The 25,101-nt window shown below is 41.3% G+C and overlaps 2 protein-coding genes and 1 pseudogene across 2 annotated transcripts; all 3 read right to left on the reverse strand.

Moving 5' to 3' along the window:
• Nucleotides 1–7,658: 7,658 nt before the first annotated feature.
• LOC138441723 (olfactory receptor 7E24-like) lies at nt 7,659–8,581 on the reverse strand (annotated as a pseudogene).
• A 10,547-nt stretch (nt 8,582–19,128) lies between these two features.
• On the reverse strand, nt 19,129–20,064 carry LOC138441724 (olfactory receptor 7E178-like). Its single transcript, XM_069592811.1, has one exon. The coding sequence runs from the start codon at nt 20,038–20,040 to the stop codon at nt 19,129–19,131; it is 912 nt and encodes a 303-aa protein (XP_069448912.1). The 5' UTR covers nt 20,041–20,064.
• A 4,098-nt stretch (nt 20,065–24,162) lies between these two features.
• On the reverse strand, nt 24,163–25,101 carry LOC138441725 (olfactory receptor 7E178-like). Its single transcript, XM_069592812.1, has one exon. It carries the CDS (start codon nt 25,090–25,092, stop codon nt 24,163–24,165), a length of 930 nt encoding a protein of 309 aa, XP_069448913.1. The 5' UTR covers nt 25,093–25,101.

Raw genomic sequence — 25,101 nt, forward strand, 5'->3', positions numbered from 1 at the left:
CACTGGCTATCTATTTTACATATGGTAATTTCTTTTAGGACCCAGTGTTGTTTTTTTAAAAAATAATCTCATGTTTTAAGTTCTATTAAATGGAAAATAATAATTCTTGTAGAAAGTGACACAGAGGGTTACAAACACTGATTCATCTATTGTCTAGTCCTATAAGACTTCACTGGAAGGAATGTCAAAACAAGCAGGAAAGTGCCCAGTGTGTGGAAGTCATGTTGCCCACACTCTTTTTGAGAACCAAAGAAAGTCTATTCAATATTTTAACAGATTTTTGTTCTTGTATCTTGTTCTGTGCCAAGCAAGGAGAGGCTCTGAGAATTCAAGAAATGAAGGAAGCTCAGATGTGTCCCACCAGGCACTCTAACTCTACCTGCAGAAAAACAAAAATAAAATGTTCAGACTTCCCTGGAGATCCGGTGGTTAAGAATCTGCCTACCAATGCAGGGACACAGGTTCAATCCCCGGTCCAGGAAGCTCCCACATGCCTTGGGGTAATTAAGCCCATAAGCCACAACTTCTGAAGCCCATGCACCCTAGAGCACCTGCTCTGCAATAAGAGAAGTCATCACAATGAGAAGCCCATGTACTGCAGAGAGTAGCCCCTACTTGCTGCAAGGAGAGAAAACACATGCAGCCATGAAGACCCAGTGTAGCCATAAAAAAATAAATAAATAGATTGTAAAAAAAAAAAAGTTCTCTCAGGATTTAGGGAAAAAAACTTCTGATCACGGCATATGTCACTTAACCTTGATGCTGCTGTTGCTGATGATGATAAAGATACCTAGTTTACTCTGGTATTGCTGTAATGCATCCATCACACATTTAGTCACATGCTTAATACTCATTCTATTTCATTCTTATGCACCACAGTTCTATTGACTGATATCAATTTAGATGACAACATTCAGGCTCAAAGATATTAAGATCTTTCTCAGTGTCACTTAAATACATACAGCAGATACAACTCAAAATTGACTGTGAGTCTCTGAGGCCTGTGCACTGAACTTCTCTGCTGTTTGCCTACACTTCAGAGAGTTTAAGTAGGGGACCAGAGGTGTCTTCCAAATGTTCTAAGGTATACCTTTAAACTATTTTTTGTTTCTTGCCTAAGAATAAAGTTCAACAACCTCACTCTGTACTCCCTTAGAGATTAAGAGGATATAAATTACAAGAATGAAGGAGTAAGTAGATACACAAAAAAAAATCCAAGAGCTGGCTCAAGAGAGAGAACTGTCTTGAATCATTATACACGGAATCTTTGTGGGATTCCCATCATCAACTCAACCTTCTTCCCTACAGTTAATGCATCAGGTGCCACCACTGCTTTCCACTGTGTCTACCATGAATCCCCAAAGGGAAAAGCCCAGTGAGCAGGACATCTCTGCCTAGGATGAAAGGATTGCTTTTTGCTATCTTTGTAGTGGGTTGATAAAACTTCTTCAAGATGTCGTGAAACCTAAACATTTGTGAAGGATTGATTTCTCATCAAATCCACCCCTCTTATGAATACTTGAGAAATTTAGGACCGAGACCACATCTGAAACCCAAAATTGGCCTTTTATGACAATTTCAGAACTTTCAAGCCAATTCTCCCTTTTAGAGGATGGCATTTCTCCTAAATTCAGCTCTCTGAATACAGGTTGAGTTAGCAGAAAAGAATACTGTCTAGATGCCCTATGAATGGAATTTCATTGTCTACCTTCAAATCTGAATTTAATCCTTTTCTACACCAGAGCCTAGTAAAAATTGCATTAAAGTCCTGTGTTCCTATCCTTAACTGTAAAATGATGCTAAAGCATATTTGGGAGGTGATAATGCAGATAATGCTTATTTAACTTATATGCAGAGTACATCATGAGAAACGCTCGGCTGGAAGAAGCACACGCTGGAATCAAAATTGCCAGGAAAAATATCAATAACTTCAGATATGCAGATGACACCACCCTTATGGCAGAAAGTGAAGAGGAGCTAAAAAGCCTCTTGATGAAAGTGAAAGAGGAGAGTGAAAAAGTAGGCTTAAAGCTCAACATTCAGAAAATGAAGATCATGGCATCTGGTCCCATCATTTCATGGCAAATAGATGGGGAAACAGTGGAAACAGTGTTAGATTTTATTTTGGGGGGCTCCAAAATCACTGCAGATGGTGACTGCAGTCATGAAATTAAAAGACGCTTACTCCTTGGAAGAAAAGTTATGACCAACCTAGATAGTATATTCAAAAGCAGAGACATTTCTTTACCAACAGAGGTCCGTCTAGTCAAGGCTATGGTTTTTCCTGTGGTCATTTATGGATGCGAGAGTTGGACTGTGAAGAAAGTTGAGCACCGAAGAACTGATGCTTTTGAACTGTGGTGTTGGAGAAGACTCTTGAGAGTCCCTTGGACTGCAAGGAGATCCAACCAGTCCATTCTAAAGGAAATCAGTCCTGGGTGTTCTTTGGAAGGAATGATGCTAAAGCTGAAACTCCAGTACTTTGACCACCTCATGCAAAGAGTTGACTCATTGGGAAAGACTCTGGTGCTGGGAGGGATTGGGGGCAGGCGGAGAAGGGGACGACAGAGGATGAGATGGCTGGATGGCATCACTGACTCTGGACGTGAGTCTGAGTGAACTCCGGGAGTTGGTGATGGACAGGGAGGCCTGGCATGCTGCGGTTCATGGGGTCGCAAAGAGTCAGATACAACTGAGCGACTGTACTGAACTGAACTGAACTGAATTGAATGCAGATAAAAGGAAACAAGCTATATGAAATCTTAACTCAGCTCCTAGCATGTGGAATCCCTAGAAAAAAGTTTATAATTTTGAGATTACTGTTCATTTTCATGACCATCCCCTTCATGATCATCTGGAGTACTTAGGGTATAGGTTAGAGGTTCCTATTTCTTGTTCAGGTAGAAAAGATGCCCAAGGAAGAAAAAAGGGAGGAAAATAAGCACTTAAATAAGAGTTCTAAGATCCCCGCCAGTAACAACAACATCAATTTCCAAAGCCTCAGAACGGAATCTATGCATTTTGGTGCCCCCGCCCCCCCGGCTAGTCCAACTGTCCCTCTGCTTTGATGATGAGAAAACAAGGCTCCCCCAATGCCTCCTGCATTCAGTGTCTCCCACTGCACTTGGCACTCACTGGGTTGTGCTGAGTCTTTGCTGGGGCAGGACTGAGGGATGCAGATTGGCTGCCCGTTTTCCACCGTTTGTTGGAAGAGGGCTGAGGCTTTGTCCTCAGGACTGGCAGCAAGGCAGACTCAAGTGTGGGCCTCCTGGTGTAGACAACAACTCTGGGGCAATGGGGCACACAGCTATGGAACCCATTGGACTGGAGCTGGCTAACTGAAGGTCTGGGAAACACAGGCTGATTATTTATTGTGGTGCAGCTTTGAGACCTTAATGTACATAGCAGATAATTAGCCAACTTGGTCCACGGTTTCACAGTCTCTGAGGATTTGCTAATTTAATGGAGGAGGAAGAGGAGAAAGTGACTGTTTTAAGAAGGATCTAGACCTGTCCTCTTCTCAGGAAGCTGATCTCATCTCCTCACTCTGACTTCTAGGTTGTTTATCGCCTCATAAAATTCAGAAGAGAAGGGAATATGTGACTTTTATATCTACACATTTATTGAGTAAACTAGAGAGGTTTAGGTCTTCCATAACAGGATTATGACAGTATTTCTTATTCTTTAGTTAAAATTTCTGTCTCTGAAAACTTCCTACTTTTTGTGTATTCTTGCTTTGAAGTTTAAATTTTATGCCTTGGAGATGTATGGTTTTTGCTATTTTGAATGACAGTTCAAATTCAAGTTCTAATTTAGGTGGAATTTAAAATTTCTAGTTGTAATTAATTTTAAAATTTTGCTCTAATTTTACTGCTCAGTTGAAGTACGTTTTCACATTGCACAAGTCTTCATTTGACATATTTATCTGGTTACTTGCTACTTTGCTTAAACTCTTCAAGAGGCCTTAGAGATATCTACATTCAAAATGTGTTAGGGATACAGTCCTTACAAGGCTTGCCTGGAGAAGTATCTGATTTTCCTCACTTACAAGTCTGTTGATAGGATTCAGTTCTTTGAGGTCCAGAGAATTCTCTTAGCTTCTTACCAAATGGACCTCTGACAATATGGCAACTGGGTTCCATCTCACCAGAGCAAGGTGGTGAGATGGCCAGAGAGTGTTGGCAAGATAAAAGCTGAGTCTTTCTACACATTAAGGTTTAAAGGGACAGCCCAATAGTTTTCCAGATTCTTTTCATTGGAAGCAAGTCACTGTTTCTAGTTCACTCAAAGAGACAGGTATCTACAAGAGCGTGAACTCAGGTGGCTGGTTTCACTGGGAGCATCTTTGAAGCTACCCACCACACAGACCTTACCCTCTATCAGAACAGTTAACTTGGAGAAAAATAAGACTATAGAGATATTCCTTTGTTTTCCAGCCTCATCTCCAATCTACTAAAACTTGATCTTTTCTAGAAAATTTTCCTGTAGAAGAACTGGAATGTGGAAGGATTTGCACTGTTTGGGGGTATTTTTGCAGATCCCACCATGCTGCTTCTGGCCATATAGTCAGAAATTCCTCTAGTTGCTCTAGAGGAGTAACTGTGCTCACCATAGAGCACTTCCATCACTGTTTGAATAAGCCACAGTCATTCAGCACCCCAGTTCTACAGTTCCCAGGTGGCTCAGTGGTAAAGAATTTGCCTGCCAATGTAGGAGACACAAGTTTGACCCCTGGGTTGGGAAGATCCTCTGGAAGAGGAAATGGCAACCACTCCAATATTCTTGCCTGGAAATCCCATGGGCAGAGGAGCCTGGTGGGCTACAATCCAGGGAATTACAAATAGCCGGACACGACTTAGTGACTGAGCATACATACATGGCCTGAAGTGAGGCTAGCCCTGGAACTCCTGAGCTTGTGCTGGTATCTGAAGTGAGGACAGGCTTGTGAGGACTGTTTCCTTAGGCTTCGTGGTTTAGCAAACTCTTTGCAGTGAGGAAAGGCAATAGGAGAAAAATGAGCCAAGTTGAAGCCCCTCAAAGGCCTCTGAAAACCTCCAGAGAGCTCTGGAGTTAGGATGATCCCTTGGAACATCCTGCAGTTGGAGCAAAGAAGATAAATGTCCACCTCCACGTCATATAGTAATTGGATGTGGGCTGCCTAGAGGTAGATCCCTCTAGAAATAGATTGCTGAGTGCTAACACCCAACATTGGAGCAGTATGTTTCTTATCCCTGATAGGAGGTTTTTTTTTTTGTGGTAAAATAATATAAAATTTAGTCTTAATCATTTTTAAAAAATTTTATTCAAGTATAGATGTTTTACTTAGTTGTGTTTAATTTCTGCTGTATAGCAAAGTGACTCAGTTGTATATATTATTTTCGTATTCTTTTCTACTGTGGTTTATCGCAGGATATTGAATATATTTCCCTGTGCTATACAGCAGGACCTTGTCGTGTATCCATCTCTATATAATAGTTTGCATCTATTAATCACAAACTCCTAATCTTCTCTCTCACCTCTTCTCCCCCTTGGCAAACACAAGTCTATTCTCTATGTTGGTGAGTCTGTTTCTGTCTCCTAGGTATGTTCATTGGAGAAGGAAATGGCAACCCACTCCAGTATTCTTGTCTGGAGAATCCCAGGGATGGGGGGAGCCTGGTGGGCTGCCATCTATGGGGTTGCACAGAGTCGGACTCGACTGTAGCGATGCAGCAGCAGCAGCAGCAGCAGCAGCAGCAGATATGTTCATATCTGTTGTAGTTCAGATTCCACATACAGGTAGTATCATTTTTGTCTTTCTCTTTCAGACTTACTTTGCTTAGAATGACAGTCTCTAGATCCATCCATGTTGCTGCAAATGGAATTTCTTTCTTTCTTCTTAATGGCTCTAATATTCTATCATGTATGTACACCACATCTTCATTGATTCATCTGTCAGGAGACCATCTTAACCATTTCTAGGTGTACAGTTCAGTGGCATTAAGTGCCTTCATATTGTTTTGCAACCATCACCATCAACCATCTCCAGGAATTTTTCATCTTCCCCCAACTGAAACTGTTTGTATTAAACACTAACTACCCACTCCTACTCCCAAAACTTCTCTATGTATGACTCTGCCCTCCAATAGTATGAATTGGACTTCATTTGGTATCTAATACACATGGAATCATTTAATATTTGTCCCTTTCTGTCTGGCTATTTAATATGATTGGGGAGAAGGTTGATGGACTAGGAAGAGGAGTTATCAGAAACATTGGGGGTCAACTTTGCTCTGGTAAGTACTCTCCATTCTATTCCTGAAGGAGAATTTGTCACAGTTTTCCTAGAAAAGTTCCATTTGAAAAATCAATATTAATAGTGTACTACTTGAATTTCAAAATTTGAGCAGGATCTTACTCATCCTACATGTTAAAAAGTCTGGCCACTATCATTAAGAAACAAAAATGTACTAAATGTCTGGTTCTTTAGGTAGTGTTTAGATACTCATTAAATAATGGGAAAAATCATAAGCAAAGTATAGAAATAATCAATAACAAGAAAGAGGGAGCTATGATTATTTTGCAATGATAGAAACAAGACTGTCTGTGATCAATACATTGTCTTCATGTATCCTGGATAATACATAGGAATGTGAGAATGTTATAGTCATATGCTATACAAAATCCAAGAAGAATTATGACTTAAGTGGGAAATACAAAATATTTCCCAATTCTGTTAAAGCTATTCCAAGAGGATGAAAAGTTGTTGCTGAACCATGAAAGATGCTGGGATTCTGGCCTTTGGAGGAGAAGAATTCAATCTGGGGCCAGAGACAAGGCTTGATCGCTCAGACCTTTTGTGTAGTAGAGTTTTATTAAAGTATAAAAGAGATAGAGAAAGTTTCTTACGTAGACATCAGAAGGGGGCAGAAAGAGTACCCTCCTTGCTAGTGTTAGCAATGGAGTTATATATCTTTTAATTAGTTATTTCAATGAATCAAAAGAACATCTGGAGGTTGTAAAGATCTTATTAGGCCCACTCCCATAATTTACATTTTAAGATAACAGGATTGGCCAGAAGATTTTCAGGACTCCCTGGTGGCTCAGATGATAAAGCATCTGTCTACAATGTGAGAGACCTGGGTTCTATCCCTGGGTTGGGAAGATTCCCTGGAGAAGGAAATGGCAACCCACTCTAATACTTCTTGCCTTGAAAATCCCATGGACAAAGGAGCTTGGTGCAGGCTACTATCCATGGGGTTGCAAAGAGTTGGGCATGACTGAGCAACTTCACTTTCACTTTTTCAGGAAGGAGAAACTGTCCTCAGGCAGGCTACATTGTTGTTGTATAATCCCTAGTACAGAGTTTAAACTGTGTTGTGTAATTGACTAAGACTGAGGAATGTAGAGGGAAAAAAAAAATGTTTGTCCTTTCTTTCTCCTTGAGAATTCCAGACTGCTCTCTCCTTGAGGACCCCCAGACTTCTTATTAACCTGCCTAGGAATTGACTCTCAAGGACGAATTGTGTAAAGAGAAAGCCAAGAGCTAGATAGATACATATATGTGACATGACTGCAGCATCTGGTTTCCTGTATCACATATTTGATTTTTCTGCCTTTTCCAGTCTCATGAACCAAAAAAGATCCCCCCCCCCAAAAAAAAGACACTAGTACTGAGATTAGACTATTCTGCTGATAATCCTCCAGAGCACACACTTAATGTCCTTGTTTCTCGGGATATAGATTAAAAGGTTCAGCACAGGAGTGACCAGTGTACATCACCAAGGCCACTGCACCCTTCCTGGGGGAAGATGAGGCAGTTGAGCTGAGGTTTACACCCATGCCTGTTACATAAAATAAACAAACAACTGCCAGGTGAGAACCACAGGTGGAGAAGGCTTTGTACTTCCCACCTGATGAGGACATTCTCATAATGGAGGATATATTTCAAGTATAAGAGTAAAGGACCCCTGAGAGTGGAATCCCACCAATGATGGTACTAATGAAATAGATTAATATGATATTGATGGAGGTGTCAGAACAGGAAAGGTTGAGGAGTTGAGAAAGGTCACAGAAGAAGTGAAGTATTTCACCATCTGCACAGAAGGTAAGCTGTGACATCAAGTAGTGCATCAGGGAGGTCAAAAGGCTGATGGAAAATGACACCAGAACCAATAAGCCACAGAGGTGGGGGTTCATGACGACCAGGTAGTATAGAGGGTGACAAATGGCCCCAACCTGTCATAGGAAATCACCATCTGAAGGAGACGCTCCAAACATGCAAAAAGAGAGAAAAAGTTCCCCTGAGCTAGACACCCTGCATAGGGGATGGATGTGCTGTGTGTCTGGAGATTCACTAACATCTTGGGGACAGCAGTGGTGCTGAAACTGATGTCAGCCAAGGAGAAATTGGAAAGGAAGGAATACATGAGTTGTGAAGGTGGGGGTCAGAGATGACAGCCAGAATGATGAGCAGGTTCCCAAACACGGTGACCAGGTACATGGACAGGAAGAGTTCAAAGAGGAGGGGCTGCAGGTCTGGATCATCTGAGAGGCCCAGGAGGAGGAATTCTGAGAGACCTGTTAGATTCTGAGGTTCCATGTTGATGGGGTATCTTTAGAAAAAAGTAGAGGGTGTTGAATAAACAATTGTAGAGGCACCCAGATAAGTGTCCAAACTTTGTATTTAATAATCCACAAATAGTTTTCACTCTTGAAGACCACACACTCTAGCACCTTCAGCAATATTTCTCAATTGCGAGGACATCTTTTTTGATGCCCAGAGTATTCACCAGTTTCTTTTTCTTCTTTTTTTTTTCAATCCAGAGCTTTTGTTTATCAAAAGACACTATAGGAAATGAAAGGAAAGTCACAGGGGGACAGAACCCCTTGTTAACACATTGGTTACTAGTTTTCTATTGCTGCCTCAACTCATTACCAACAACCTAGGGACTTCAAAAACAAGGGAAATGTGTTATCACATAGTTCTGCAGGCTAGAAGTCTGGCATAGGTATGACTGGGCTAGAAGCAGGTTATCAGCACTGCTGGTTCCTTCTCAGGTTTCCAAGGAGGAGTTTGTTTCCAGCTTCCGGATGCTCCTTCTTCAAAGCAGCAAGGGCACACCCCTCCAGCCCTACTTCTGTGGTCCATCTCCCTCTGGTTGTGGCCAGGAAAGCCTCTCTGCTCTGAAGGACTCATGTGATTCAATGGACCCAAATGGACATCACAGGGTCATCTCTCCATCTCAAGATTTTTAGTTTAAGCACATCTGCCAAGTTCCTGTCTCCATGTACTGTGACATACACATCAGTCCTGGGGATTAGTGCAGGAAATCTTTAACAAGGGAAACATTCTGCCTACCACAACCTACTAAAAAAGTCACGGTCTCATACCCAGGATTTTTTTTTCAAATTTTAAACCTTTTATTTTGTATTGGGGTATACCCAATTAACAATGTTGTAGTAGTGTCAGGTGAACAGCAAAGGGACTCAGCCATACATATACATGTATCTACTCTCCCCTCCCATCCAGGCTGCCACATAACATTGAGTAGAGATCCATGCACTATACAATAGGTCCTTGTTGATTCTCCATTTTGAATATGGCTGTGTGTACATGACTGTCTGAAATTCCCTAACTATCCCTTCTGTACACCTCCCACCCCGACCATAGGCAACCATAGTTTGTTTTCTAAGTCTGTGTCTCTTTCTCTTTTGTAAGTAAGCTCATTTGTATCATTTCTTTTTAGATCCCACATATAAGGGATGTCATATGATATTTTTCCTTCTCTGACTTATTTCACTCAGTATGACACTCTCTAGCTCCATCCATGTTGCTGCAAACATACCAGAATATTTAAAGAACTCCTAGTTGTTGTTATTTAGTTGGTAAGTCCTGTTCAACTCTTTTGCGATTCCTGCCAGGCTCCTCTGTCCATGAGATTTCCCAGGCAAGAATACTGGAGTGGTTTGCCAGTTTCTTCTTCTAGGGGTCTTACTGACCCAGGGATTGAACCCACATCTCCTGCATTGGCAGGCAGATTCTTTTACCACTGAGCCCCCAGGGAAGTCATCATTAGTTTCTTTAGCACTGATTTTAAAGGCATGGGGCCAAAGAATGTTAGTGAGGTTAGGACATTTTGAGATAACAAATCTATGAACCCAATAATATATCTGCTCCCTAGTTTTAATGGGAAAATAAAAATGAAAAAGTATTCTTCTGATTTAAAAATTATACTTGACACTAAAAAGCACTCAAATATACTGTATCTTATCTAAATGCAGTACAAAAAAGTTCATTGACTTGCAATGTTGTCCTAAAGAGATAAAACCTTACTCACTAGATTCTAAATTAAAATCAAATGTTCACAGTCAGATAGTATTCCTGTTTGCTAGTTAACTTTAAGGGTTTTTCATTGTTTTTTGGTTTTACAGAATACATCTTTTGTGGAGATAGAAACTCACTCAAATATGTGGGTAGTTTGGTCAGTCTCTTCAGATGTAACTGATGAACACTTGGTCTTGGTGAACTTCACATTTTGTTTTTTTTTTTAATATAAATTTATTTATTTTAATTGTAGGCTAATTACTTTACAGTATTGTAATGGTTTTGCCATACATTGACATGCATCTGCCACGTGTGTACATGTGTTCCCCATCCTGAACCCCCCCCCGCAACCTCCCTCCCCATCCCATCCTTCTAGGTCATCCCAGTGCACCAGCCTTGAGCGTCGAACCTGGACTGGCGATTTGTTTCGCATATGATAATATATATGTTTCAGTGCCATTCTCCCAAATCATCCCACCCTCACCCTCTCCCACAGGGTCCAAAAGTCTGTTCTATACATCTGTGTCTCTTTTGCTGTCTCACATACAGGGTTATTGTTACCATCTTTCTAAATTCCATATATATATGCTATTATACTGTATTGGTGTTTTTCTTTCTGGCTTACTTCACTCTGTATAATAGGTTTCAATTTCATCCACCTCATTAGAACTGATTCAAATGTATTCTTTTTAATGGCTGAGTAATACTCCATTGTGTATATGTACCACAGCTTTCTTATCCATTCATCTGCTGATGGACATCTAGGTTGCTTCCATGTCCTGGCTATTGTAAACAGTGCTGTGATGAACATTGGGGTTCACGTGTCTCTTTCAATTCTGGTTTCCTTTGTGTGTATGCCCAGAAGTGGGATTGCTGGGTCTTATGACTGTTCTATTTCCAGTTTTTTAAGGAATCTCCACACTGTTCTCCATAGTGGTTGTACTAGTTTGCATTCCCACCAACAGTGTAAGAGGGTTCCCTTCACTCCACCCTCTCTCCAGCATTTGTTGCTTGTAGACTTTTGGATAGCAGCCATTCTGACTGGCTTCCCTAGTGGCTCAGAGTTTAAAGCGTCTGCCTGCAATGCAGGGGACCTGGGTTCGATCCCTGGGTTGGGAAGATCCCCTGGAGAAGGAAATGGCAACCCACTCCGTATTCTTGCCTGGAGAATCCCATGGAGGAAGGAATCTCGTAGGCTACAGTCCATGGAGTCACAAAGAGTTGGACACGACTGAGCTACTTCACTTTCATTCTGACTGGCATGAAATGGTACCTCTTTGTGGATTTTTATTTATTTATTTTTTGATTTGCATTTATCTCATACTGAGTGATGTTGAGCATCTTTTCATCTTTTCATGTGTTTGTTAGCCATCTGTATGTCTTCTTTGGAGAAATGTCTGTTTAGGTCTTTGGCCCATTTTTAATTTGGTCATTTATTTTTCTGGAATTGAGCTGCAGGAGTTGCTTGTATATTTTTGAGATTAGTTCTTTGTCAGTTGCTTCATTTGCTATTATTTTCTCCTATTCTGAAGGCTGTCTTTCCACCTTGCTTATAGTTTCCTTTGTTGTGCAGAAGCTTTTAATTTTAATTAGGTCCCATTTGTTTATTTTTGCTTTTATTTCCAGTATTCTGGGAGGTGGGTCATAGAGGATCCTGCTGTGATTTATGTTGGAGAATGTTTTGCCTATGTTCTCCTCTAGGAGTTTTATAGTTTCTGGTCTTATGTTAAGAACTTCACATTTTGATGAATTTGTTTTTGTTGAAAGAACAAAGCCATTTAGCACTGCTGATCTTGAAGATAGTATTAATATACAATGCACCAATGATTAACAATTAAATTTTAATATATATCTGAATTTGTTTTTCATATTTGCAAATTTTAAAAAACTGGAGTATAGTTGCTTTACAATGTTGTGTTAGTTTCTGCAGTACAACAAAGCGAATCATGTATGTGTATACACATATCCCCTCCCTTGTGGACCTCACTCCCGCTTCCCCATCCCACCCACCTAGGTCACCACATAGCACCCAGCTGATCTCTCTGCACTATACAACCGTTTCCCATTAGCTATCTGTTTCATACAGTACACAAATGTCAATTCTAGTCTCCCAATTTATCCCACCCTTCTCCTGCTCCATGACCACAAGTCCATTCTCCATGTATGTGTCTCTATTCCTGCCCTGCAAATAGATTCATCTGTACTATTTTTCTACATTCTTTTTCTAGATATTTGTTTTTCTCTTTCTGACTCATTTCACTCTGTATGACTGTCCATCCATGTCTCTACAAATGACCCAATGTCATTCCTTTTCATGGCTGAGTAATATTCCATTGCATATATGTACCACATCTTTATACATTCATCTCTTGGTGGATGTTTAGGTTGCTTCAATGTCCTGGTTATTGTGAATAGTGCTGCAATGAACATTGGGTGCATGTGTCTTTTTGATTTATGGTTTTCTCAGTGTATGCCCAGTACTGTGACTGCTGAATCATATGGTAGCTCTATTTTTAATTTTTTAAGGAATCTCCATACTATTCTCCATAGTAGCTGTATCAATCTACATTCCTACCACTCCCTAACACCATACACAAAAATAAACTCAAAATAGATTAAAGACCTAAATATAAGACTGGGCAGTTTAAAATTCTTAGAGGAAAACATCAGAAGAACACTCCTTGACAAAAAGCACAGCAAGATCTTTTTTAACCTACCTCCTACTGCTGCTGCTGCTAAGTCGCTTCAGTCATGTCCAACTCTATGCGACACCATAGACTGGGCCCACCAGTCTCCCCTGTCCTTGGGATTCTCCAGGCAAGAACACTGGAGTGGGTTGCCATTTCCTTCTCCAATACATGAAAGTGAAAACTGAAAGTGAAGTCGCTAAGTCATGTCTGACTCTTAGCGACCCTATGGACTGCAGCACACCAGGGTCCTCTGACCATGGGATTTTCCAGGCAAGAGTGCTGGAGTGGGGTGCCATTGCCTTCTCTGGACCTACCTCCTAGGATAATGAAAATAAAAGCAAACATACAAATGGGACCTAATTAAAATTAAAAGATTTTGCCCAGCAAAGACAACCATAAATGAGATGAAAAGACAAACCTCAGAATGGGAGAAAGTATTTGCAAAGCAATACTTTGGACAAGCAATGGACAAGGTATTAATTTCCAAAATATAGAGCTTATGAAACTCAATATCAGAAAAAATTAGCAACTCAATCAAAAAATGGATGGAAGACCTATGCAGACATTTCTCCAAAGTGTGTTAGTTGCTCAGTCATGTCCAACTCTTTGTGACCCCATGGACTGTAGCCTGCCAAGCTCCTCTGTCCCTGAAAATCTCCAGGCAAGAATACTGAAGTGGGTTGCCATTCCCATCTCCAGGGGATCTTCCTGACCCAGAGATTGAACCTGGGTCTACTGCATTGCAGGGAGATTCTTTACCATGAGCCATCAGGGAAGGCCTCCTCCAAAGACACAGAGAATGTTTTCTTAATCGATGTCATACACTCTCAGAGAAAGGTCAGAGGGTGAGTCTGTGTTTTGCTGTGTTTGTTTGTAGCAGCTAGGTAAAACTTCTTAAAGATGCCTCTAATCCTAAGTATTTGTGAAGGGTTGATTTCTCATCAGATCCTACCTTTTATGAACAGTCAAAAAAATCAAGACCTAATCAGGTCCTAAACACTACTTTAGCCTCCTTATGCCAGATTAAGAAGTTTTCATGCCAATTCTTCCTTATAGTGAGTTTCTGTTTCTCCTAAATTCAGCTCCCTGAATATCGGTTGGATTGGCAAGACAGAATACTGTCAAGATGCCTTGTAAATGGAGTTTCACTGTCTGCATTTGAATCTGACTTTATCCCCTTCTATACCACAGGGCTTGATCGAAATTACATTAAAAATAAAATTTCCACCCTCAGGTGTAAAATGATAATAATGAATGTTGCTCTCGTTTTGTGGGGGATAGTAATTCAGATAAAGGGCTTCCCTATTGGTTCAAAGAGTAAAGAATCTGCCTGCAACGTGGGACATTAGGGTTTGGTTTCTAGGTTGGGAAGATTCCCTGGAGAATGGATTGGCAACCCATGCCAGTATTCTTGCCTGGGGAATTTCACTGACAGAGGAGCCTTGGCAGACTACAGTTCATAGGCTTGAAAAGAGTTGAACATGACATAGAGAATAAAACTTTCACATTCACATTTTCAATGCAAATAAAATGGCAAACTACATTTAAAAAAATCACTTCAGCCTCTGGTGTGTGAGTTCTTACATAAGTCTTCGTATTACTGTGGTTATTGTCATGGTTTCATCACTGTCCCTTCCAGAGCATCTGGATAACTTAGGGGGACACTTTAGAGGGACCTGTTTCCTAATCAGGTAGAAATGATGCTCAAGGAAGATAGAACCAGTGTGGAAGGAAAGCAAAAACTTAAGTGTTCTGGGATCCCCACCACTAACAATAACATAAACCTCATGCTTAGAGCTGAATCTGTGCATGTTAGTGGCCTCCCGCCGACTATTCCAACTGTCCCACTGCTTTGATGGTGAGCAAACAAGGCTCCTCCAAAGCCTCCTGCACTCAGTGTCTCCCACTGCACTTGGCACTCTCTGGGCTGGGCTGTGTCTCTGCTGGACCAGGACTGAGGGATGTAGATTGGCTGCCCCTCCCCTACCTGCTGTTGGATGAGGGCTGAGGCTTTGTCCTCAGGACAGGCAACAAGACAGACTCAGGTGTGAGCCTCTGGTGCAGACAACAATTCTGGGGGGATGAGACACACAGGTATTGATCCCACTGGACTGGAGCTGGCTAATTGAAGGGCTGGGAAGCACAGGCTGCTTATTTACAATGATGCAGCCTGGAGAACTTCATGCACATAGCAAATTAGCCAAACTGGTCCACGGTCTCTCAATCCCTGAGGGTTTGTTAATTTAATGGAGGAGGAAAAAGAGAAAAGTGAATGTGTTAGAAAGGATCCCGTAGAGCCTAGAGGAGGCTGACTTCTGCTTCTCACCTCTGCCTTCCAGTTTATTTTCTCATCATAAAATTCAGACACATTTTTTTTTCAATTAGGGGAAGCAATACATGATTTTATGTCTGTAAATCCACTGAATTAGTCATGAAATCCAGAGAGATTTAGGTCTTCCCTTCCAAGATTCTGATAGTATTTCTATTTTCATGGTTAAGATTTCTGTCTCTGGCATTGTCATTTTTTTTCTATAGTCCTTGTCTGGAGTTTTGGATTTTCTGCCTTGGAGATTTATGGTTTTTGGAATTTTGAATGACAGTCCGAATTCTAGTTCTAATATGCTTGGAATTTTAAATCCTAAATTCTATTAATTTAAGGGCTTCCCTGGTAACTCAGACAGTAAAGAATCCACCTGCAATGCAGAAGACGTGGGTTTGATCCCCGATTCGGGAAGATCCCCTGGAGAAGGAAATGGAAACCCACTCCAGTATTCTTGCCTGGAAAATTCCAAGGACAGAATTAATTTAAAATTCTAACTCTTAAGTTTTCTCTTCATTTGATGTATGTTGTTACATTACACAACTGTTTATTTTAACATATTTGTCTCGTAACTTGCTAGCTTGCTCAAACACTTCAAGGGGCATCAGAGAATCTACATACAAAATGGGGGCCAGTGTTGTAGTCTTATCAAGGTTTGACTAGAAGAATATTTGATTCCAAGCTCACTTCCATGTCTGTTCATAGTACTGAGTGCTTTGGAGACTAGAGGATTCTCTTAGTTTCTTACCTCTTATGAGGCAACTGACTTCCATCAGAGCAAGGAGGTCAGTAGACTGGAGAGGACTGGCAAGATGAAAGCTGAGCTATTTCACACATTAATGGTGGAAGCGACAGGCCAATAGTTTTCCAAATTCAGTTTACTGGAACAAGTCACTGTGTTCAGTCCAAGGAGACACGTATGTACAAGGACATGAACAGAGGTGGTGGGGATCTTTGAAAGCATCTTTGAAGCTACCCACTTAACCAGCCTCATTCTCCCTCTGTACAGTTGACTCTAAAAAGAATAAAACTATGGAGATATTTCCCTGTGTTCCAGCCTTGTCTCCAAAACATCATCTTTTCAAGAAAAATTCCCCAGAGAAGAACTAGAACATGAAAAACTTGCCCTGTTGTGGGTACTTCTGCAGATCCCACCTTGCTGTTCCTAGCCTTACAGTCAGAACTCTCTCTTGTTTCTCTTGCACCCATAGAGTCCTTCCATCACTGTTAGAATAAGCCACATCCTTTCCAGTGCTGGAGTTCTACAAACATCTCAGTGTTCATCCCTTAGTCGTGTCTGACTCTTTATGACCATTGGGCTATAGCCCACCAGGCTCCTCTGTCCATGGGATTCTCCAGGCAAGAATACTGAAGTGGGTTGTCGTGCTCTCCTCCAGGGGATCTTCCCAACCCAAGAATCGAACCTGGGTCTCTGGCATCTCTTGCATTGCTTATTTCTACTCAATAAAGAGGTCACATCTCTCTCTAAATATATTTTTCTTTAAAACCTTTGTGTTTGGACTCTTGGTGTTCATTAAGACAGTGTCTTTTTAGTTTTAAAGCAGGATATGCGAGATGTGGTCTGTTGTGACCTTCTACATCTTATCCTTGCAGTACTCCTGGCTCATAGTCTGTGTATGAGGAACTCAGAGATTAAGTCTTCATTAAATAATAGACATAAAACTAGATACACAGTTTTCTCAATTAAGCTGCACATATTTTTCTAGTTTTCTGCCTATCAGATAATAAGAATATTCAGTTACATTGGACATGTGACTTCCCAAGGGGCGCAGTGGTAAAGAACCTGCCTGCCCTGCAGGAGATACAAGAAATGTGGGTTCTATCCCTGGGTTGTGAAGGTCCTCTGGGATAGGAAATGGCAACCAGCTCTAGTATTCTCGCCTGGAAAATTCCATGGACAGAGGAGCCTTGTGGACTACAGTCCATGGGGTTGCTAAGTGTTGGATACAATTGAGCACTGAGCACATTCAGCACAAATTGGACATGGAACCCTGGGAACCACTGCACTTCTGGTGGTATCTGATATGAGGGCAGTCTTGTGAGGATGGTTCTCTCGATTCTGCGTTGTGGCCAGTTCTCTTCAGTATGAAAGGGCAATGGAAAAAGTAAAGCCAAGTTGAAGCCCCTCAGAGGTCTATAAAAACCACCAAGGTGCTCTAAAGATGATCCCTTAGAGTTGGCTGCAGTTGGGCGAAAAGGAATCAAATACTTACATACTCACATCATACAGTCTTCAGATGTGGGCTGTCTTGGGCTCTCTGTAGCTGAGGGAGATCCCTCTAGAAGTTGATTCTTTTTAAAAAAGTTTATTTTAATTGGAGCATAATCACTTTATAATATTGTGATGGTTTTGCCATACAGCTACATGAATCTTGAGGGCTGAGTAACACCCAACATTTGGGGAAAGTGTCTCTCATTTCTGACTGATTTTGTGTGTGTGGTAAAACAACATAAGATAAATTTTACCCTGTTAACTATTTTCAAGTGTACAGTTAAGTGGCATTAAGTATATTCATATTGTTTTGCGACCATCACCACCATTCGTCTCCAGAACTATTTTGTCTTCCCCAACTGAAACTCTGTGCCCATTAAACACTAACTCCCAAAGCCTCTGGCAACCATCATTCTCTTCTCTGTCTATAGGAATTTAACTAGTTTAGGTACTTCATATCGGTGGGAATCACTCAACTTCTGTTCTTTATGTCTGATTATGTAATATGATTGGGCTTCCCTGATGACTCAAAGGGTAAAGCGTCTGCCTGAAATGAGGGAGACCTGAGTTCAATCCCTGGGTTTGGCAGATCCACTGGAGAAGGAAATGGCAACCCACTCTTGCCTGGAAGATTCGACAGACGGAGGAGCCTTGTAGGCTTGTCCATGGGATTGTGAAGAGTCGCACACAACTGAGCAACTTCACTTATGTAATATAATTGGGGAGAAGTTAGATGGAATGGGAAGGAGAATTATCAGAAAAATTGGGAATTGACTTTATTTTGGTGGGTACTCTATATCTACCCCTCAGGAAGCACACATCCCAGTTTTCCTAGTAAAGTCCCAGTTAACAACTTCTTATTCAAACTTAGTATTCATGGTGTCCCATTTTAATATCAGAATACTTTGGTTTGGAAATGAAATACCCATCCTATTTGCCAAAATTCATTAAGGAGCAAAAATATATTAGATGTCTTGGTCATTAAGGTAGGGTTTAAATACACATAACAAATAGGGAATAATAAGAAGAAAACATAGAATCAATTGTTGTTTAGTCACTAACATGTTTTGGGACCTCTGGGACTGTAGCCTGCCAGGCTCCTCTGTCCATGAGATTTCCCAGGCAAGAATACTGGGGTGAGTTGTCATTTCCTTCTCCATGGAATATTCCCAACCCAGGGATTGAACTCTCATCTCCTGTACTGCAGGAGGATTCTTTACTGTTAGGCCAGAAGGAAAGCCCATAGATTCAGTGTATGACAAGAAATAGATCTGTATTTATTTGGAGGTGATAGAAATAAGACTGCCTGTGACCAAGGGCTTTGGGTAATACGTAAGGAAATTGAGACGTGTACAATGAGGTGGTGTGCAAAATCTTGGAAGGGTTATGACCCCCAAATAATGTCCCGATTTCAGTAGAGCTAATTTAAGAGGGAAAAAAGGTGTAGCCGGAAAGCCAGATTGCTACGTATATGCTATGGAACTGCAGATTCATCACAGTTACTTGTTGCACATATTTGATTTTACTATCTTTTATAGTCTTAACAAACAACAACAGAAAAATTACACAAGTATTGAAATTAGGCTTTTCTGATAATAATTCTCCACAGGGCACTCTTGATGTCCTTGTTCCTTAGGCTGTAGATGAAGGGGTTCAGCATAGGGGTGACCACAGTGTACATCACCGAGGCCACTGCACTCTTCCTACGGGAAGATGAGACAGTGGAGCTGAGATATACCCCAAGGCCAGTTCCATAAAATAAGCAAACAACTGACAGATGAGAACCACAGGTAGAGAAGGCTTTGTACTTCCCATCTGATGAGGAGACTCTCAGAATGGAAGATATAATTCGAGTATAAGAGTAAATGATCCCTGAGAGTGGAACTCCACCCAAGATGGCACCAATGAAATAGATTAATATGTTATTGATGAAGGTGTCAGAACAGGAAAGGTTGAGGAGCTGAGAAAGTTCACAAAAGAAATGAGGAATTCCCACTTCTGCACAGAAGGTAAGCTGTGACACCACCAAGTAGTGCAGCAGGGAGGTCAAAAGGCTGATGGAAAATGACACCAGGACCAACAAGCCACAGAAGCGGGGGTTCATGATGACCAGGTAGTGTAGGGGGTGACAAATGGCCATCACTGTCAGAAGTAAACTCTCCAAACATGCAAAAAGAGAAAAAAAGGTGAGTTGAGTTAGGCAGCCTGCATAGGTGATTGATTTCCTATGTTTCTGGAGGCTCCCTAGCATCTTGGGGATGGTGGTGGTGCTGAAACTGACATCAGTCAATGATAGGTTAGAAAGGAAGATATACATGGGGATGCGGAGGTGGGAATCAGAGGTGACAGCCAGGATGATGAGCAGGTTCCCTAGGATGGTGACCAGGTAAATGGACAGGAAGAGCCCAAAGAGAAGGGGCTGCAGGTCTGGATCATCTGAGAGGCCCAGGAGGAGGAATTCTGAGACACCTGTTAGATTCTGCGGTTTCATGTTGATGGGACACCTTTCAAAAAAAAGTAGAGAGTGTTGAATACACAAAACAATGTTAGAAGCACCTAGATAAGTGTCCAAACTGAATTTAATCAATTCATAAATAAAGTATTAAGGGGAAAACATAGGAAGAACATTCCTTGACATACATAACAGTAAGATCTTTTTTGACTCACCACCTAGGGTAATGAAAATAAAATGATAACATAACAACAACAAAAATGGGACCCAATTAAAATTTAAAAATTTTGCACAGAAAAGATTACCATAAATGAGATGAAAAGACAAACCTCAACATAGGAAAAAATATTTTCAAATGAAGCTATAGACAAAGAATTAATCCCAAAATATAGAAAAAGCCTGTGAAACTCAGTATCAGAAAAAAAAAATCAATAAAAATGGGTGGAAGGCCTACATAACATGTTTCCAGAGACACACAGAATTTTTTTCCATCAGTATCAAATACTTTCAGAAAAATATTGGAGGTTGAGTTTATATTTTGCTGTATTTGTTTGTTGTGGCCAGGTAAAACTTCAATATCCCTCTCCTCCTGAATATACACACGAAAGCTTGATTTTTTCATCAAATCCCACCTATTATGAACAGTCAAAAAATTTAAGACCTAATCAGGTCTCAAACACCAAGTTGGCCTCCTTATGCCAGCTTAAGAGAGCTTTTCGTGCCAATTCTTCCTAATAGGGAGTTTATGTTTCTCCTAAATTCAGCCCCCTAATTGTTGGCTGGATTGGCAGGAAACAATACTGTCAAGGTGACTTGTAAATGGAGTGTCACTTTTGCTCTGTAAATGGAGTGTCACAAGTGACAATACTGTCAAGGTGCCTTGTAAAATAGAGTGTCACTGTCTGCATTCGAATCTGACTTTATCCTCCTCTCTACCACAGAGCCTGATCAAAATTACACTAAAATTAAAATTCCTATCCTCAGGTTAAAAATGATAATAATGTATGTTGCTCTCTTTTGGGGAATGGGAATGCAGATAAAGGGCTTCCCTGTTGGATCAAAGAATAAAGAATCTGTCTGCAATAGAGGAGACCTGGGTTCAGTCCCTGGGTTTGGAAGATCCTCTGGAAAACAGAATGGGTACCCACTCCAGTATTCTTGCGGTTTCCCTGGTGGTTCAGACGGTAAAGAATCTGCTGGTAATGCAGGCGATCCAGGTTTGATCCCTGGATTGGGAAGATCCCCTGGAGAAGGGAATGGCAACCCACTCCAGTTTGCCTGGAGAATTCCATTGACAGAGGAGCCTGGCAGACTACAGTCCATGGGGTCGCAAAGAGTTGGACATGAATTAGTGACTAAAACATGCACACTTTCAATGCAAATACAATAACAAACTACATTAAAAACTTACTCCAGCCTCTGGCGTATGAATTCCTACATAAGTCTTTGTAATACCGTGGTTATTGTCACCATTTCATCATTGCCTTCAAGAGCATCTGGAGAACTTAGGGGACACTTTAGAAGGACCCATTTCCTAATCAAGTAGAAAAGATGCCCAAGGAAGACAACCAATGTGGAAGGAAGACAAAAACTTGAATAAGCACTCTAGGATCCCCACCACTAACAATAACATAAACCTCATAGGCTTTGAGCTGATCTTTGCATTTTGATGGCCTCCCACTGACTATCATAACTCCCACTGCCTTGATGATGAGCATACAAGTCTCCCTCATCCCTCCTGCACTCAGTGTCTCCCACTGCACTTGGCACTCTCTGGGCTGGGCTGTGGCTCCGCTGGACCAGGACTGAGCACTGCTGATTGGCTGCCTGTCCCCTACCTGCTATTGGACGAAGGCTGAGGCTTTGTCCTAAGAACAGGCGGTAAGACAGACTCAGGTGTGGGCCTCCTGGTGCAGACAACAACCCTGGGAGGATGAGACACATAGGTATTGATCCCATTGGACTGGAGCTGGCTAACTGAAGGGCTGGGATGCACAGGCTGATTATTTACAGTGACGCAGCCTGGAGAACTTCATGCACAGAGCAGATAATTAGCCAAACTGGTCCAGGGTCTCTCAATCCCTGAGGGTTTGCTAATTTATTGGAGGAGGAAAAGGAAAAAAGTGAATGTATTAGGAAGGATCCAGTAGAGCCTGGAAGAGGCTGACTTGTACTCCTCACCTCTGCCTTCCAGTTTATTTTGTCATCATCAAATTCAGACACTTTTTTTTTTCAATTAGGGGAAGCAATACATGATTGTATGTCTGTAAATTCACTGAATTAATCATGAAATCTAGAGAGATTTTGGTCTTCTCTCCCAAGAATGTGATAGTATTTCTATGTTCATGGTTAAGTTTTCTGCCTCTGGCATTGTCATATTTTTCTTTCTATAGTCCTGGTCTCGAGTTTTGGGCTTTCTGTCTTGGAGATTTATGTTTTTTGTTATTATATTTTTTGAATTTGGAGCCAAGATGCCCAAGGTGAGAGTCACTCTGGGAACCACTGCACTTGTGTTGGTGTCTGAAATGAGGACAGTCTTGTGGGAACTGTTCCCTAGACTCTGTGGTTTGGCAAACTCTCCATAGCATGAAAGGGCAGTGGAAAAGTCAAGCCAAGATGGAGACCCTCAAAGTTCTATGAAAACCACCAGGGTGCTCTAAAGATGATCCCTTAGAGTTGGCTGCAGTTGGGGGAAAGGAGCCCAATGCTTACAACCCCACATTATGCAGTCATCAGGTGTGGGCTCTCTGAAGCTGAGGCAGATACCTCTAGGAGTTGATTCCTGAAGGCTAACACCCAAATGTGGAGCAATTCATCTCTTATTTCTGACAAGAGTTTTTTTTTTTGTTGTGGTAAGAAAAAAAAAAACCATAACATTTACCTCCCAAACTATTTTTAAGTGTACAATTCAGCAGCATTAAGTACATTCACATTGTTTAGCAACCATCACCACCATCCATCTCCAGAACTATTTCATCTTCCCCTAATGGACACTCTGTGCCCATTAAACACTAACTCCCCTTTTCCTGATCCCAAAGCCTCTTGCAACCATCATTCTCTTTAAATTTGACTACTTAAGCTGTGGAATCAGTCATTTTTTTGTCCCTTCTGTCTCACTAAGTAATATGATTGGGGAGAAGTTAGATGGAATGGGAAGGAGATTTATCAGAAAATTTTGAAATCAATTTTTCTCTGGTAGGTAGTCTCCTCTCTACTCCTTGGGAAGCATATACCCCAGTTTTCCTAGGAAAGTCCCAATTGATAACTGCTTATGTAAACTCAGTATTCATAGTGCCCTATTTCAATTTCAAATTTCTCTGATTTAGAAATGAAATACCCATCCTATTTTCACAAAAAGATAATTAATGAGCAATAATATATTGGATGTATTGATTGTTATGGTAGAGTATGGATACATATGACAAATAGGGAATAATAAAAGGAAAAGTATAGAATCAATATGTAACAATAAATAGAGCTGCGTTTCCTTCCTTGGAAGGAAAGCTATGACAAACATAGTCTATTAAAAAGCAGAGACATCACTTTGCTGACAAAGGTCAATATCGTCAAAACTATGGTTTTTCTAGTCATGTACAAATGTGAGAGTTGGACCATGAAGGCTGAGCACCAGAGAATTGATGCTTTTGAATTGTGGTGCTGGAGAAGACTCTTGAGAATCCCTTGGACTGTTAGGAGATTAAACCAGTCAATTCTAAAGGAAATCAACCCTGAATATTCATTGGAAAAACTGATGCTGAAGCTGAAGCTTCAATACTTTGGCCACCTGATGCAAAGAGCTGACTCATTGGAAAATACTCTGATGATGGGAAAGATTGAGGGCAGGAAAAGTGGGTGGCAGAGGATGATATGGTTAGATAGCATCACCAAATCAATGTACATGAATTTGAGCAAACTCCAAGAGATAGTGGAGTACAGAGGAGCCTGATATGCTATAGTTCATGAAGCCGCTCAAGAGTCGGCTCTTTCATTAGAGCTATTTTAATAGGAAAAATACATAAACATATATGGTGTGAGACTGAATATTCAGAATCACTTGTTGCACATATTTGTTGTTACTGCCTTTACCAGTCTTAGGAACATACACACACACACACACACACACACACACACATATAGGTACATATGACACAGGTATTGAAATTAGGTTCTTCTGATGATAATCCTCCAGAGGGCACTCTTTATGTCCTTGTTCCTTAGGCTGTAGATGAAGGGGTTCAGCATAGGGGTGACCACAGTGTACATTACTGAGGCCACTGCACTCTTCCTATGGGAAGATGAGACAGCTGAGCTGAGGTACACCCCAAGGCCAGTTCCATAAAACAAACAAACAACTGACAGGTGAGAACCACAGGTGGAGAAGGCTTTGTACTTCCCACCTGAAGATGAAACTCTTAGAATGGAGGAAATAATTCGAGTATAGGAGTAAAGGATCCCCGAGAGTGGAACTCCACCCAAGATGGCACCAATGAGATAGATTAATATGTTATTGATGAAGGTGTCAGAACAGGAAAGGGTGAAGAGTTGAGGAGGATCACAAAAGAAATGAGGAACTTCCACTGTGGCACAGAAGGTAAGCTGTGACACCATCAAGTAGTGCAGCAGGGAGGTCAAAAGGCTGATGGAAAATGACACCAGGACCAACAAGCCACAGAAGCGGGGGTTCATGATGACCAGGTAGTGTAGAGGGTGACAAATGGCCACCAACCGGTCATAGGCCATCACTGTCAGAAGGAGACTCTCCAAAAATGCAAAAAGAGAAAAAAAGATGAGTTGAGTTAGGCAGCCTGCATAGGTGATGGATTTGCTGTGTGTTTGGAGGTTCACTAGCATCTTGGGGATGGTGGTGGTGCTGAAATTAACATCAGTCAAGGACAAATTGGAGAGGAAGAAGTACATAGGGGTGTGGAGGTGAAAATCGGAGCTGACAGCCAGGATGATGAGCAGGTTCCCAAGCACGGTGACCAGGTACATGGACAGGAAGAGCCCAAAGAGAAGGGGCTGCAGGTCTGGATCATCTGAGAGGCCCAAGAGAAGGAATTTGGAGACACCCGTTAAATTCTTTTTTTCCATGTAGATGGG

This window comes from Ovis canadensis, chromosome 5, assembly GCF_042477335.2.
Source record: "Ovis canadensis isolate MfBH-ARS-UI-01 breed Bighorn chromosome 5, ARS-UI_OviCan_v2, whole genome shotgun sequence".
NCBI lineage: Eukaryota > Metazoa > Chordata > Mammalia > Artiodactyla > Bovidae > Ovis > Ovis canadensis.